The sequence below is a fragment of the Enhydra lutris genome, unplaced genomic scaffold, assembly GCF_002288905.1.
Source record: "Enhydra lutris kenyoni isolate GAN:26980312 unplaced genomic scaffold, ASM228890v2 scaffoldscaffold31, whole genome shotgun sequence".
In the NCBI taxonomy this organism is placed as follows: Eukaryota; Metazoa; Chordata; class Mammalia; order Carnivora; family Mustelidae; genus Enhydra; species Enhydra lutris.
The window spans coordinates 22,370,679-22,387,346 of NW_019154115.1; the positions used below are offsets into that span (position 1 = coordinate 22,370,679).

At 40.2% G+C, this 16,668-nt stretch overlaps 1 protein-coding gene across 1 annotated transcript in view; it reads right to left on the reverse strand.

Moving 5' to 3' along the window:
• Positions 1 to 16,668, reverse strand: part of LOC111153138 (RPGR interacting protein 1) — a 91,484-nt gene that overhangs the window by 51,126 nt on the left and 23,690 nt on the right. The window contains exons 2-5 of the mRNA XM_022511929.1: positions 6,565 to 6,697; positions 2,866 to 3,131; positions 1,631 to 1,721; positions 787 to 981 (exon numbers count right to left, since the gene is read on the reverse strand). Coding sequence (XP_022367637.1) covers positions 787 to 981; positions 1,631 to 1,721; positions 2,866 to 3,131; positions 6,565 to 6,697 — 685 coding nt within the window. The remainder of the gene's footprint in view (positions 1 to 786; positions 982 to 1,630; positions 1,722 to 2,865; positions 3,132 to 6,564; positions 6,698 to 16,668) is intronic.

Consider the following 16,668-nt stretch of genomic DNA (forward strand, 5'->3'; position numbering starts at 1 on the left):
ACTTTCAAAAAATATTCTCTAAAAACTGATGCTCAGTGAGTGCTGAGAACCCCTATCTGATGATGGGGATGAAAAAGTTTTCCTTCTGGGCGCCAGCGTGGCTCAGTTGGCTAGGCGACTGCCTTTGGCTCAGATCATTATCCAGGAGTCCCAGGATCGAGTCCTGCATCGAGTTCCCTGCTAGGCAGGGAGTCTGCTTCTCCCTCTGACCCTCACCCTTCTCATGCTCTCTCTCTCTCTCTCTCTCTCTCAAATAAACAAAATCTAAAAAAAAAAAAAAAAGTTTTCCTTCTGTGATATAAAACAGTAGATCTTCTAATACACATAAACATTCTCTTTAGGTGCATCATTTCTTTTTTTTTTTTTTTTTTTTTTAGGTGCATCATTTCTTAACCCACATGGGAATCCACATCTATTTCTCAGATTGAATTTATTTATTTTTTTTTATTTTATTTTATTATTATTATTTTTTTAATTTTATTTATTATTTGACAGAGAGAGATCACAAGTAGGCAGAGAGGCAGGCAGAGAGAGAGAGAGGAGGAAGCAGGCTCCCTGCCGAGCAGAGAGCCTGACGCGAGGCTCGATCCCAGGACCCTGGGACCATGACCTAAGCTGAAGGCAGAGGCTTTAACCCACTGAGCCACCCAGGTGCCCCTCAGATTGAATTTAAAACTGAATTGAATCCCAAGCATTCTCCTTTCCTCTGGCAGAGTAAAGATACAAATAAGAATCTCTTACTTTTTCAGCTCATATGTCTTGAGGCATGGAATGCCACACTCTTACCGAAGTTCGGTGGCCTTCTGAGCACACTCCAAAGAGCTTCTCTGTTCAAAATCTTCATCTTTGGACCACATTTTCTCAGGAGACTTGGGTTGTTCTTCCACTAGCATAGCATTGCTGGTCATAATATTAGCACAGCTAGGCATGCACAGACCAATGAGTTTAGTAGTAATTATAACTTTGCTGAAAGAAATTACACTCTTATAATTAGGAACATTATACACAAAAAAGAAGGAATAGAAACTGCTCTTACAGGGGTTTAGAACTGAGTTCTCACATGGATGAAGACAAGTTAGAGGAGTTAGTAATTTTGATATGTGTGATAGAAAATCTTACCAAATACAGCTTTCAAATGTCAAACAGAAATATAAATGAATTATGACCTAAGGGAGAAAAATAGGAAGGGAAAGAGAGGGAATACCTTCAATTAAGGAAAGGGCCTTATTTGCCTTTCCTTCAAAGACAGATGGTTATTTCCCATTTTTCTAATTTCTTTTAAAAGATTTTATTTATTTGACACAGAGAGAGAGGGAACACAAGCAGGGGGAGTGAGAGAGGGAGAAGCAGGCTTCCCACTGAGCAGGGAGCCAGATGCAGTGCTCGATCCCAGGACCCTAGGATCATGACCTGAGCTGAAGGCAGAGGCATATCTGACTGAGCCACTCAGGCGCCCCAATTATTTCCCATTTTTAAGCAAATAAAGTTGACATTTGACCAAGGGCGCACTTTCGTCTTCTCTGATTATGTTGGGAAGACTTGAAAATGCCAACATTCACTTGTTCCCTAAATGATGTATTTCCAATTAAACTGAAAGTGTAACAGTGCAGGATAAATGAAAAGAACTCACAGTTCACTGGATATTTCACCTCTGGTCTTCCCATTTGTCTCATGGTTCTTGAATGTGGGAGGGGCTGTGTAGCTCAGCCTGTCACTAGGCCCTAAAAGTTTAGACAGAAGATGCAGACTCTGCAACAGAATTTCTCCAGAACACCAACTGCTAAAAGTAGAGAGCCTTGAGACCTGGGGGAAATCCTCATAAGGATCACTAATCCCAGAGGAGAGGTTCTCAGTCTACTCTTGCAAAGATATGCAACTACAGAGTTACTAAGCCAGCGGTACCACAATCTGCCAAGTAAGAGAGTATAAGTGGAAAGAAGAAAGGTGCAAAGAAGAAAGGGACTGTGTTTCTAACTCTAATGCGTCATTATCTCTGGCATCTGGTATGTACCTGGTACTCCATAATGATGAAGTGAAACTGAAATGGAACTTAGACTCACTTAATTTTTCTACTTTTAGCTGTTTTTGCAAAGATTCATTTGGCTCCAGTAGGAAGTTTGAAAATATAGAACCATACGAAACAAAGCTAACATTGCATCCCCAGAGTATAGACACCCCATTCCGATGCGGTGGGTGGGCTAGGTGAAGGAAATTTACACAGAACATTTTATTTAATTCAATGTTGGGTTTCCAGCAGCCAGAGACTCTAAGCCATTTAGAATACAAGAAGAAGAGAAATTGCAATTGCTCACTTATAGCCTGACTTCTAGGCCTGGACTTCAGAAATGGACTTTGGACATCCCTAGACTGGTGGAATTGTATGCAAAGTTTTGACTATGTGTATGAGCACTTTTCTTGGAAGGAGACCTAGCTGTGATCATAGTTTCAAAAGGAGTCCACTTCCCCCCAAAAGCGAAAAGACCAGTTTTGGAGGCACAGCCACTTAGCCCAGGATCCCATGGGCCCTCTAGAAAGAGACCTGTCTTAAGATCACTGCCACTCACACTGGACTGGGGACATCAATGTCAATTCTAATCTACTTTCTAGGCCCACTGCAGAACTTAAGCAGCAAAATTCCTGTTTTGCTTGTCCGATTCTCTCCTCAGCAGTACTTCATGCTGAAGTGAGAATTTTGAACCTGGCAAACCACCCAGGACAACAAGATTTTAGGGAAGGAGAAAGCACTGGGAACAAAAGGACAAAATGGGTGGTGGGTGAAATAAAGCAGTGAGGAGGAAAATGTGGCTGACACATCAATCCTTCCCAGGGTTTCAGCGCTGTTGGAAGCTTGGTTCTGAACCTCACCTCTCTTGGGTTTCTCCAGCGCGGGCGCACCAGCAGTGCGGAGCTGTCTGTGTCCCACGTGGACCCAGGGCTGGGAGCGTCGGGGAGCAGGGGGGACAACACGCTGGAACTGCAGTTGCAGCCCATGCATCAGGGGGCGCTGGTGCTTGGTGGGGGGTTGCCGCCAACCTGCATTCCGCCGTGGTCTGGCAGGCTGCTCTGCCTCTGCCACCTCTGCCCTCATGTTCCTGCCCATCGATGTCAGCCGGAGTAATGCTGTCCTCATCCTAGGAGCAAAAGTAGAGATAGTGGGAATCGCTCCTCCTTCTGTGAATTATGTTATTATTTCTACAGTTGATTTGGTGATACATCATCATGAACTGATCTGTGATATAAATTTATCTACTGTGATCTGTTATGTATACTTTAAAATTAATTTTCTATCCACAGTTAACTCTTGGAGGGCAGGGAACACTGTGGTGTCCCTCTTTGTCCATTCTATTGCAATGATTACATAATCATCTTAGTAAAAAATGTTTGGGGCACTCCTCAATATATTTATTTGTACATCTATTTTAAAATTATATGCATTTACTTCTGTCCTAATAAACTGTGCTCATATTACAACATAAAAAGACTAATTTTTAGGGGCTCCTGGGTGGCTTAGTTGTTAAGCCTCTGCCTTCTAATAGGATCCTGTGATTGAGCCCCACTTCGGGCTCCCTTCTCAGCAGGAAGCCTGCTTCTCTCTCTCCTGCTCCCCCTGCTTGTGGTCCCTCTCTTGCTCTCTCTCTCTCTCTCTGTGAAATAAATAAATAAATAAAATCTTAAAAAAAAAAAAGATGAATTTTTAAAGGGGAAATAATTAAATATAGGAAGAAATTTTAATATTACTTTTCCCATCCCACTTGTCTGCACACCCCTGTATATGCACCCAACTTTAAGGATTACTCCTCCACAGCCCCTAGTATACATACACCTCAGTAGCGATTAGTATATACCCAGCCTTACTTATAGTGGATAGTCAATCACTGTTTGTCATCTTTTTTTTCCTAAGTAATCTCTACATCCAAACTCACAAACCCAAGATCAAGAATTGCATGCTCTACAGACTGAGGTAGCCAGGCACTCCCACTATTTGTCATTTTGACCTACAATAGGTCCTTTTGACCTAAAATCATGCTTTCAATCCTTGCCATCAGATTCTGTGACCCCTGACTGCCAATTCTGACATACTATCTATGTGGCTTTCGGCATGTCATTAACCTTTTGTGCTCAGTTTCCTCATCTATGAATAAAGATAGCACCTGCCTCATTAGATTGTTATGAGGATTAAATAAATCAATATATGTAAAATGTTTAGAGCAGTGCTGTGTGTTGTAAGCACTGTAGGAGTTAGCTATTATTACATATCATTACATCCAGATAGAGAAATCAAGTCATGAAATATAGCCAGGTAATTTGCCCAAAGCCAGGGGAGTCAGGAGGATGGAATCTAATTTAGCCACTTAATATTTATAATCTCGAGAGCTTCTTTTTGATTATCAACCAAGAAGTAAGATTTTTTTGGCCTATGCAACCTTCTGCTTTGACCAGATTCTTGAGTTCTCCACAATGCAAAAGAATCTCCCCTTTGAAGAGGGCTGGCATACAATAGAAGCCTGTATCTGTGCATTTTTTTTTTTTTTAAGTGGTCTCCATTCTGGGCGTGGAGCCCAGTGCAGGGCCTGAACTCATGACCCAGAGACCAAGACCTAAGCCACAATAAAGGGTCGGACACTTAACCAACCTAGCCATCCAGGTGCCCCTATATCCTGAATATTCTAAATGTAGCTCTGAACCATTCTTGGGGATTATCAGTGAGAAAGCAAAAAGCTGCTCTTGACATTGGGGAATTGATCTGACATAACCAGTTCCCAGTGTTGTTTGAAGCAGGCCTGGTGCTCACAGCTAGGCCATGTTATTACCCTGTTGGACATAATCTCACAGAACACCAATATCAGACAAGGCCACTGAGACCATTGCATAATTTTGTCTAAACACAGACAAAAACAAGGTCACTGTGCCACACACAAAATACCAAACATTTTCTTTTCCTGGTTAATGAGTAACTGCTATTCTTTTTTTTTTTTTTTTAAAGATTTTATTTATTTGACAGACAGAAATGACAAGTAGGCAGAGAGGCAGGCAGAGAGAGAGGAGGAAGCAGGCTCCCTGCTGAGCAGAGAGCCCGATGCGGGGCTTGATCCCAGGACCCTGAGATCATGACCTGAGCCGAAGGCAGAGGTTTTAACCCACTGAGCCACCCAGGCGGCCAGTAACTGCTATTCTAACCAATTATAGCTTTAGCCTCACTCTAGTCTACATTCCCTGTATATAAGATTTACTGAGATATCAAGATACCTGTGTGGCTCAGTTGGTTAAATGTCCTGATCTTGGCCGTTGGGGGGGGTAGGCGGCTCCCAGGCTCAGCAGGGAGTCTGCTTCTCGCTCTTCCACCACCCCTCCCCCAACTCGCACACTTGCACACTCTGTCCTCTCCCTCTCTCTCAATAAATAAATATCTTTTTTTAAAAGATTTCATTTATTTATTTGACAGAGATCACAAGTAGGCAGAGACAGGCAGACAGGCAGAGAGACAGGCAGAGAGAATGGGGGAAGCAGGCTCTCCGCCAAGCAGAGAGCCCGATGCAGGGCTCGACCCCCGGACCCTGGGATCATGACCCAAGCCAAAGGCAGAGGCTCAACCCACTGAGCCACCCAGGTGCCCCAATAAATGATACCTTAAAAGAAAAAAATCTACTGAGATATCCAAACACAGAATTTTCCCTGCTTTCTAATGGTATCAAATCTGGAGCAAACTCCTGTTACCTTGGACCCTCCCACAAATCACCCAGCTGAAACTCAAATCCTATAACAGATATTTTCCAACACACTCTTACTGAAATAACCATAGTTCTCCATGGTGTGCATTTCTCTAGCTGTAATTAGTAATAAACACTACCTGTTCAAACATATAGGTATGTTCCTGCTACTCTTTCGCTAGAAGACACTGACACCAATATCCTCAAAATATGTCCTAGAGATAAAATCTGAACTTTCAGAACTCCCTTTCTTCCCATCTGATTATTTAACCACACTCCATCTCAGAATCTCCTCCAGGTCCCCACCCAAGAGATCCACTTTTGAAAGCCAATACTGTAAGGTCACTGTATATGGTATAATTTCAGAGTTAAGAGCTTCCAGTGCTGCCACTCGCTTGCTAGCTGTGACTTTAAGCAAATTACTTACTTATTTCCTTTTCCTCTTTTTTTTTTTAAAGATTTTATTTATTAATTTGACAGAGAGGGAGAGATCACAAGTAGGCAGAGAGGCAGGCAGAGAGAGAGAGGGGAGGAAGCAGGCTCCCCGCTGAACAAAGAGCCCGATGTAGGGCTCCATCCCAGGACCTGGAGAACGTGACCTGAGCCGAAAGCAGAGGCTTATTAACCCACAGAGCCACCCCGGTGCCCCTTTCCTTTTCCTCTTAATAGCACCTCCCTCACAGTATTAAATAAGTTAGTTGTATTTATAATATTTAGTTAATACATACAAGCCCTTACAATATGTCTGCATATAGTAAATGATCAATATTATTTTTGGTAAAAAGCTCCTTCTCTTACTTGCCCCTGGTCCCCTTTGTTCCCCAGCTTTTAAAGACTTAAAGAGAATAAAAGGTACCTTTTGATCTCATCCTGTTGCTTCCAAGAAAGCTCCTTCACCAACAGGTGCTCTTCACGAAGATGAAACAAGCTGTCCTCCAATTCTTCCCTGCTCATTCTGCTCAAGGGTGGTTGAGCTTTTAAATTCTTACCTAAAGTTCCAGGAAATGGTAAATAGAGATTAATTTTTCATGTAATTTTTTTTAATCCATCAGGTGTCTCATTGTATCTTGTCCAAAGGGCTTCAATCTCTCTTGATTGGAGTGTTTGACAGGAAATTTAGGAAGGATATGAAATGTGTCCTAATGGATCTCTTTATTGTTACATATCATTCCTGGATATGGAGTATCATTCCATATTGTTCCAGCATAAGATATGACTCAACATCCTGTCTAGAAAGTACACTCTCTTTTTTGAAAATTTAAATTCAATTAATATATAATGTATTGTTGGTTTCAGAGGTAGAGGTCTGCGACTCATCAGTCTTATAGAAACCCCAGTGCTCATTACATCACATGCCCTCCTTAATGTCCATCACTCAGTTACCCCATCCCTCTATCTCCCTCCTCTCCAGCAACCCTCAGTTTGTTTTCTATGATTAAGAGTCTTAGAGAGTACATTCTCTTTATAAAAATATCAAATAGGGCTGTTAGTTTACTTAATTTTTCTTTTTAATTATTCTTCTGTTTTTCCTCCTTACTAGATAATGTGGATCTAGATAAAGATTGTGCCCAAAACCATCTTCCAACTCTTACTAAGGAAAAGGATAGAAAGCTTCTTGATTATCAAAACTGATCTCATTCGTTTTTGTGGTCTGGGAAACAGTCCCCAAAGTTGCCTCGTGGATATAGAGCATCTGTTTGGTCTAAGTGTATGAGTGTTCACTGGCCCAGAGTCAGCTCTGATCTCATGGGAAAGATCCTGAACCCCAGCACTCTAAATATAGCTCTGTTCCTGGAAGAAAGAGCTCAGAACTTAAGTCTCAGAACCACCTCAGCTACCACTACCACCTCTCTGGTCTAGCCTTTGGAAATGATTAGTAAGGTTTTTAAAACAGCTTTATTGAAGTATAATTGGTGTGTAATACACTGAATATATTTAAAGTATAAAATTTGGTTAATTTTGACATATGTATATGACTGTAAAACCACCACAATTAAGATAATTAACATATCCATTATTGCTAACTTTCCCTGTACTCTTTTGTTATCCATTCCTCTCCATCTCACCCTAACCCCAGTCCAACGTTAGTCTCCAGGCAACCACCAATATATGGCTTTATGTCACTACAGTTTCGATTTTCTAGAATTGCATATAGATAAAATCATCCATTATGTACTCATATTATTTTTTACTTTGGGGGTGGTTTGACTTCTTTCACTCTGCATAATTATTTTGAGATTCATCCATGGTGTTTCTTATATCAATAGTTCATTTTGATTGCTGGTAGCATTTCACTGTACAGATAAACCATAATTTATTTATCCATTTACTATTGGTGGATATTTGGTGGATATTTGAATTGTTTCCAGGTTTTTGGCTATTACAAACAGAATAGCTATGAAAGTCTGTGTATAAGTCTTTGTGTGAACATGTTTTAATTTCTCTTGGGTAAATACACAGGAGTGAAACAGCTGGGTCAAAAGACAGGTGTATGTTTAACTTTTTTTTTTTATTGTGTTATGTTAGTCACCATAAAATATATCATTAGTTTTTGATGCAGTGTTCCAAGATTCATTGTTTATGTACAACACCCAGTGCTCCATGAAATACATGCCCTCCTTAATACCCACCACCAGGCTCCCCCATCCCCTCACTCCCCTCCTCTCTAAAACCCTCAGATTGTTTCTCAGAGTCCACAGTCTCTCATGGTTCATCACCCCCTCCGATTTGCCCCAATTCACTTTCCCTTTCCTTCTCCTAATGTCCTCCCTGTTATTCATTATGTTCCACAAGTAAGTGAAACCATATGATAATTGACTTTCTCTGTTTGACTTTTTTCACTCAGCATAATCTCCTCCAGTCCCACCTACGTTGATGCAAAAGCTGGGTATTCATTCTTTCTGATGGCTGAGTAATATTTCATTGTATATATGGACCACATCTTCTTTACCACATTGAAATACCACCTTACACCAGTTAGAATCACAAAGATTAACAAGGCAGGAACAACAAATATTGGAGAGGATGTAGAGAAAGGGGAACACTCTTAAACTGTTGGTGGGAATGCAAATTGGTGCAGCTTCTTTAGGAAACAGTGTGGAGATTCCTCAGAAAATTAAAAATAGGGGCACCTGGGTGGCTCAGAGGGTTAAGCCTCTGCTTTAAGCTCAGGTCATGGTCTCAGGGTCCTGGGATCGAGCTGCACATCAGGCTCTCTGCTCAGCAGGGAGCCTGCTTCTCCCTCTCTCTCCGCCTACTTGTGATCTCTCTCTCTGTGTCAAATAAATAAATAAAATCTTAAAAAAAAAAAAAGAAAATTAAAAATAGAGCTACCCTATGACCCAGCAGTTGCACTACTAGGTATTTACCCCAAAGATACAGATGCAGTGAAAAGAAGGGCCATATGTACCCTAATGTTCATAGCAGCAATGGCCACAATCACCAAACTGTGGAAAGAGCCAAGATGCCTTTCAACAGACGAATGGATATGTTTAACTTTTAAAAATCTGTCAAACTAGGGCGCCTGGGTGGCTCAGTGGGTTAAGCCGCTGCCTTCAGCTCAGGTCATGATCTCAGGGTTCTGGGATTGAGTCCCGCATCAGGCTCTCTGCTCAGCAGGGAGCCTGCTTCCCTCTCTCTCTCTCTGCCTGCCTCTCTGTCTACTTGTGATCTCTCTCTGTCAAATAAATAAAATCTTTAAAAAAAAAAAAAATCTGTCAAACTATTTTCCAGATATATATATATATATATATATATATATATATATATATCACAATATATAATATTATATATATTCTCTATTATTTCTTGGAACCATTTGAAAAGAAATTGTACACATGATATCCCATTACTTCTAAACACTTCATTGTATAAGGACATAACCATAGTATAATTCTAATTTCATTACTACTTCTACATTTATTAGTTGCAGTTCTACTCTAGGGCAAAGATTTCTCTTTACAACATTTATTTATTAATATATTTATTTATATCTATGCAATCTCATGGATTCCTATTTTATTCAATAGGTTAAAATCCATCAATATCATTATTCATTTTGACACCAAAACTGTCCCAGATTCAGTCAGTATAAGCCTTTTCAGCTGGTTCTGGTGTTGTTTTAAAATATCTCTATGAATTTTTGAGCACTTCCACAATTTTTTTTGAAGATTTTATTTATTGGGATGCCTGGATGGCTCAGGCAATTAAGCAGCTGCCTTTGGCTCCAGTCATGATCCTACAGTCCTGGGATCTAGTCCCACACTGGGCTCCTTGCTCAGTGGGGAGCCTGCTTCTCCCTCTGCCTGCCGCCTGCTTCTCTTTTAAACTTAAAAAAAAAAAGTTTAAAAAAAGATTTTATTTATTTGAAAGAGAGCACAAGCCGGTGAAGCAGCAGGCAGAGGGAGAAGCAGAGTCTCCACTGAGCAGAGAGCCTGACACAGGGCTTGATCCTAGGAACCTGGGACCATGACCTGAGCCAAAGGCAGATGCTTGACTAAGCCACCAGGTGGTTGGAGATCTTCCACATTTTCTGACGAAATAAGGTGTTCTAGGCTCACCCTGTACTTTTCCTGCCCAAACCCCTGGTTTAGGGGAGAGTTATATTTAAAACCAGGTGGGGCACCTGGTTGGCTCAGTGGGTAAAGCATGCAGCTGTTGATCTCAGGGTTGTGAGTTCGAGCCCAGTGTTGGGTATGGAACCTACTCAAAAAACAAAAACAAAAACAAAACACTATAAGGGTGCCTAGCTAGCTCAGTCAGTAGAACATGCCACTCTTGATTTTGGGGTCTTGAGTTCAAGTTACATATTAGGTATAGAGCTTAATTAAAAACAACAACTAAGATCTGAAAAGATATTCAACATCACTAATAATCAGGGAAAAGCAAATCAAAACCACAATGAGAGGGTGCCTGGGTGGCTCAGTGGGTTAAGCCTCTGCCTTCAGCTCAGGTCATGATCTCAGGGTCCTGGGATCAAGCCCCGCATCAGGCTCACTGCTCGGCGGGGAGCCTGCTTCCCCCTTTCTCTCTGCCTGCCTCTCTGCCTACTAGTGATCTCTCTCTCTCTCCGTCAAATAAATAAATAAAATCTTTTTAAAAAAACCACAATGAGATATCACTTCATACCTATCAGAATGGCTAATATCAAAAAGACAAGAAAAATCAAGTGTTGGCACAGATGTGGAGAAAAAGGAACCCTCGTGCACTGTTGGTAGGAATGTAAATTGGTGCAGCCACTGTGGAAAACAGTATGGAGGTGCCTCAAAAATTAAAAATGGAATCACCAGGGCGCCTGGACGGCTCAGAGGGTTAAGCCTCTGCCTTCAGCTCAGGTCATGATCTCAGGGTCTTGGGATTGAGCCCCACATCGGGCTCTCTGCTCAGTAGGGAGCCTGCTTCCTCCTCTCTCTCTGCCTGCCTCTCTGCCTACTTGTGATCTCTATCAAATAAATAAATAAAATCTTTAAAAAAAAATGGAATCACCATATGATCCAGTAATTCAACTACTGGGTATTTACCCTAAAAACCCAAAAACACTAATTCGAAAATATACATGCATGCTTACTTTACTTTGGTATTATTTAGAATAGTCAAGATATAGAAGTAACCCAAGATAGGTGAATAGATAAAGAACATGTGGCATGAAAAAAAAAAAAAAGAAGTAAAAAGAGAGGAAAACAAACCACAGAGACTCTTACAGAGAACAAACTGAAGGGTGATGGATGGAGGCAGGTGGGGAATGGGCTAGGTGGGTGATGGGTATTAAGTAGGGCACTTGATAAGAAGAGCACTAGGTGTTTTAGGTAAGTGATGAATCACTCAATTGTAGTCCTGAAACCAACACTGCACTGTATGTTAACTACCTAGAATTTAAATAAAATTTTGAAAAAAAATTAACATTAAAAAACGTGGTATATGTATACAATGGAGTATTATTCAGTCATAAAAAATAAGATCTTGCCGTGTGTGACAACATGGATGGGCCTAGAGGGTAGTATGCTAAGTGAAATAAGTCAGATAAAGACAAATACAGTATGATTTCACTTATTTGTGCAATCTAAAAAACAAACAAGGGGTAACTGGGTGGCTCAGTCAGTTATGCCTCCAAATCTTGGTTTTGGCTCAGGTTAGGATCTCAGGTCATGAGACTGAGCTCCGCATTGGGCTCCTCCATGCTCAGTGGGGAGTCTGATTAAGATTCTCTCCCTCTCCCTGTGACCCTCCTCCTGCTCATGGGTGTGCGTATTCTCTCTCTCTCTTTCTCAAATAAATAAATAAATCTTTTTAAAAATAAGTTAAAAAAACCCAAAAAGCAGAAATAAACCCAAATTGGTGGTTACCAGAGGAGAAGGGATAGAAGAATGGGCCAAATGGGGAAAGGGGAGGGAGAGAAATAGGTTTCCAGTTACAGAATGAGTAAGTCACAGGGATGAAAGGTACAGCATAGTGAATACAGTCAATGGTGTTGTACAGTGACAAAAGGTAGCTGCACCTGTATTAGCATAAGTAAAGAGTTCATGAATCACGGTGGCTCAGTCATTAAGTGTCTGCCTTCAGCTCAGGTCATGATCCCAAGGTCCTGGCATTGAGCCCTGCATTGGGCTCCCTGTTCAGCAGGGAGTCTGCTTCTCCTTCTCCCATTCCTCCTGTTTGTGTTCCCTCTCTCACCGTGTCTCTCTGTCAAATAAATAAATAAAATCTTAAAAAAAAATGTTTCTCTTCCCCCAAAGCAAAGTTTCCGAAATAAATTCAAGATTGCTTAGAATGGGGAGAATTAAAAAGCTGTAACTTCCAAATCCATGAACTTACAAAATAATGTAGCTGATTGCCAAGCACACTTGGCTTAACAAGAAAGAAAGATGATCACTAGGAATAAATTTTTTTAGGAATAAAATTTTTAACATGACTATAAACCTTTATGAAAATCTTCATTTATAACAAGCACTTTTTTACTTTTAGCTATTTCATAAATAACAGGAAGAAAATTTGACATGGTTGGTAGTAAAACCCACAAAATTTCTTTCCCCACAAAGTGAACATGTACATCCTTCATTTTGGCACCTTATTCTGAAGAAGTGTTAAAGTAGTTTGGATTTTTGGTCATGTGGATGGCCTCAAAACTGACTAGACTCTCTAGGTGTTTAGCTCCTGCACAGGGTTTTCTGTCACTAGTACTATGACTTTTCTGACTTTAAAAATTTTCTCAGCCAGCTCACATTTCAGTTTGTCAAATAGTTAAAGCTTTGAGAAGCACAAAATTCCAAGTTGCGCACTCGTGAAGAGCATACTGAACATAGTAGATTTTTCTTTTTTGGTTTTTCCTTTCTTTTTTATTAAGTAAACTCTTCATCCAATTTGGGGCTTCAAATCATGACCCCAAGGTCAAGAGCCACATGTTCTGCTGACTGAGCCAGCCCAGGCATCTCTAGATTTTTTACTTATTGAAATATTATGATCCATTTAGCATCAGTGATTGAACAAGGTCTAGACATGTGGCCTTGGTTATCTACCAGCTTGACTACATCCCACCATGGGTCCTCCTTATTTTTTTTAATTAAAACTGTTTTATTGTTAATGTCTTATACAAATGAAAACACATCCCAAAATTTATTGGATGTAGTTAACACAGAGATAACAGATAACAGGAAATTTATAGCTACAAATGCCTATATTAAAAAAATCTCAAATCAACTAACTCTCACCATGAGAAATTAGAGAGAAGAGGAAACTAAACCCAAAGCAAGCAGAAGGAAAGAAATAACAAAGATCAGAGCAGGATAAATGAAATAGGAAGCAAAAGAACAATAGTGAAAATTAACAAAACTAAAATTGGTTCTTTGAAAGATCAACAAAATTGACAAAACTTTAGATAGATTGACCAAAATAAAAGAGAGAAGACTCAAATCACTAAAATCAGGGATGAATAAGATCACATCACTATCAACCCTAAATAAATAAAAAGAATTATCTGAGAATACTACAAACAACTGTATGTCAATAAATCAGATAACCTAGGTGGAATGGACAATTTCCTAGAAAGACACAAACCACTAAGATTGACCCAAGAGGAAATAGAAAATCTGAACAGACTTATGAGACTGATTTATAACAAAAAACATCCCACAAAAAAAATCCCAAACTCAGATGATTTCAATGATGAATTCTACCAAATGTTTAAAGAAGAAATAACATCAATCTTTCACAAAGTCTTCCAAAAAATAGAAGAGGCAACACTTCCCAACTTATTGCATGAGGCCCAAACCAAAGATACCACAAGAAACTACAGATCAGTATCTCTTATAATTATAGAAACAAAATCCTCAACAAAATAATAGCAACCTGAATTGAACAACACATAAAAAGACTTTTGCTATAACCAAATTGAACTTATCCCAGCAATACAGCTTGGTTTAACATATGAAAATCAATCAATGTGGGGCACCTGGGTGGCTTAATCATTTAAGTGTCTGACTCTTCTTTTCAGCTCAGGTCATGATCTTCAGGGTTTTGAGACTGAGCTCTGTACCAGGTTCTGTATCAGGCTCAACAAAGAGTCGGCTTGTCTCTTTCCCTCATCTTCCCCATCACCCTGCTCTCTCTGCCTCTCAAATAAATAAGTAAAAATTTTTAAAAAGATTTTATTTGAGGGGTGCCTGGGGCTCAGTGGGTGAAGCCTCTGCCTTTGACTCAGGTCCTGATCTCAGAGTCCTGGGATTGAGCCCTGCATCGGGCTCTCTGCTCAGCAGGGAGACTGCTTCCCCCCTCTCTCTCTGCCTGCCTCTCTGCCTACTTGTGATCTCTCTCTGTGTCAAATAAATAAATAAAATCTTTTAAAAAAAAGATTTCATTTGAGAGAGAGAGGAAAAGAGAAAGAGAGAGAGAGTATGTATGTGCACATGAGCAGGGGAAGAGGCAGAGGGAGAGGGAGAAGCAGACTTCCCACTGAGCAGGGAGCCCCATGGGTTGGGGGGGCCTCCAATCCAGGACCTTGAGATCATGACCTGAGCCAAAGGCAGAAACTTAACTGACAAAGCTACCCAAGTACCCTTAAATAAGTAAAATCTTTTAAAAAAAAAAAAAAAAAAAAAAAAGGAAAACATCTCATGTTCATGGATTTCAAGACTCAATATTTTTTTAAAGATTTTATTTATTTATTAGAGAGAGAGTGCATGAGAGAGAGAGAGAGCAGAGGCAGAGGGAGAGGGAGGAGCAGACACCCCGCTGAGCAGGAAGCCTAATGTGGGACTCGATCCTAGGATCCTGGAATCATAACCTGAGCCGAAGGCAGACACTTAACCAACTGGGCTACCCAGACACCCCTCAAGACTTAATATTGATAAGATGCCAAGATGTCCACAATTCATGTACAGATTCAGTGCAGTCCCTATCAAAATTCCAGTTGTCTTTTATCCCCAATACACTGACAAGCTGATCCTAAAGTTCATTTGGAAATGCAAGGAACCCAGAATATCCATACATCCTGATTTCAAAACTTATTACAAAGCTACAATAATCAAGACAGCATAGTATTGATATAGGATACATATGCACAGCAATGGAATAAAACTGAGAGTCTAGAAGTAAACCCTCACATTTATAGTTAAATGCTAACAAACATGCCACAAAAATTCAACGGGGAAAGAATCATTTTTTCAACAAATGGTGCTGGGGGACTAGATATACACATGCAAAAGAATGAAGTTGGATATGAGGCACCTGGTGGCTCAGTCAGTTAAGCATCTCCCTTCAGCTCAGGTCATGATCCCAAGGTCCTGGGACAGAGCCCCATGCTGGGCTCCCTGCTCAGTGGGGAATCTGCTTCTACCTCACTCTCTGCCCCTCCCTAACTTGCTCGCATTCTCCCTCTCTTGCTCACATTCTCTCTCAAATAAATAAATAAAATCTTAAAAAAAAAAAAAAGGAATGAAGTTGGAACCTTATCTTATACCATATAAAAAAGTAATTGAAAATGGGTCACAGACCTAAATGTAAAAAGCTAAACTACAAAGCTACAAAATTCTTAGAGAAAACATAGAAATATGTTTTGTGACATTTGTGACCTCGGATTAGGCAGTGTTAAATACAATACAATGAAGTTAGACATGAAACCAAAAGCACTAGTGACAAAAGAAAAAACAAATAAATTGGACTTCATCAAAATTAACTTTTGTGATTCAGAGGACACTATCAAGAAAGTAAATAGGGACGCCTGGATGGCTCAGTCAGTTAAGCGGCTGCCTTTGGCTCAGGTCATGATCCCAGGGTCCTGGGATCAAGCCCCGAATTGGGCTCCCTGCTCAGTGGGAAGCCTGCTTCACCCTTTCCACTCCCCCTGCTTGTGTTCCCTCTCTCACTGTGTCTCTCTCTGTCAAATAAATAAAGTCTTTGGGGAAAAAACAAGAAAGTAAAAAGACAACCCACAGAATGGGAAAAATATTTTCAAATCATGTATCTGATAAGAGATTTATATCCCAAATACATAAAGAACTCTTACAACCAACAATATAAAGACAAATAAGACAATTTAAAAATGGATAAAGGGGCGCTTGGGTGGCTCAGCTGGTTAAGCCTCTGCCTTCGGATCAGGTCATGATCTCACGGTCCTGGTATAGAGCCCCACACCAGGTTCTCAGCTCAGTGGGGAGTCTGCTTCTCCCTCTCACTCTCCCCCTCCTCTCAAATAGATAAAATCTTTAAAAAAATACAAATAAATTAATAAAAATGGACAAATGATCTAAAGAGATTTTTTCCAAAGAAGCTATAGAAGTGGCTGATAAAAACATGAAAGATGTTCAGTGTGATTATTCATTAGGGAAGTGCAAATCAAAACCACAAGAGAAATAACAAATTTTTAAAAACCTCACAAAATATCACTTCAATAACAACTGAACATATGAAAAAATTAGAACTCTTATACATTGTTGGTAGGAACATAAAAGGGTACAACTGCTTTAAAAAT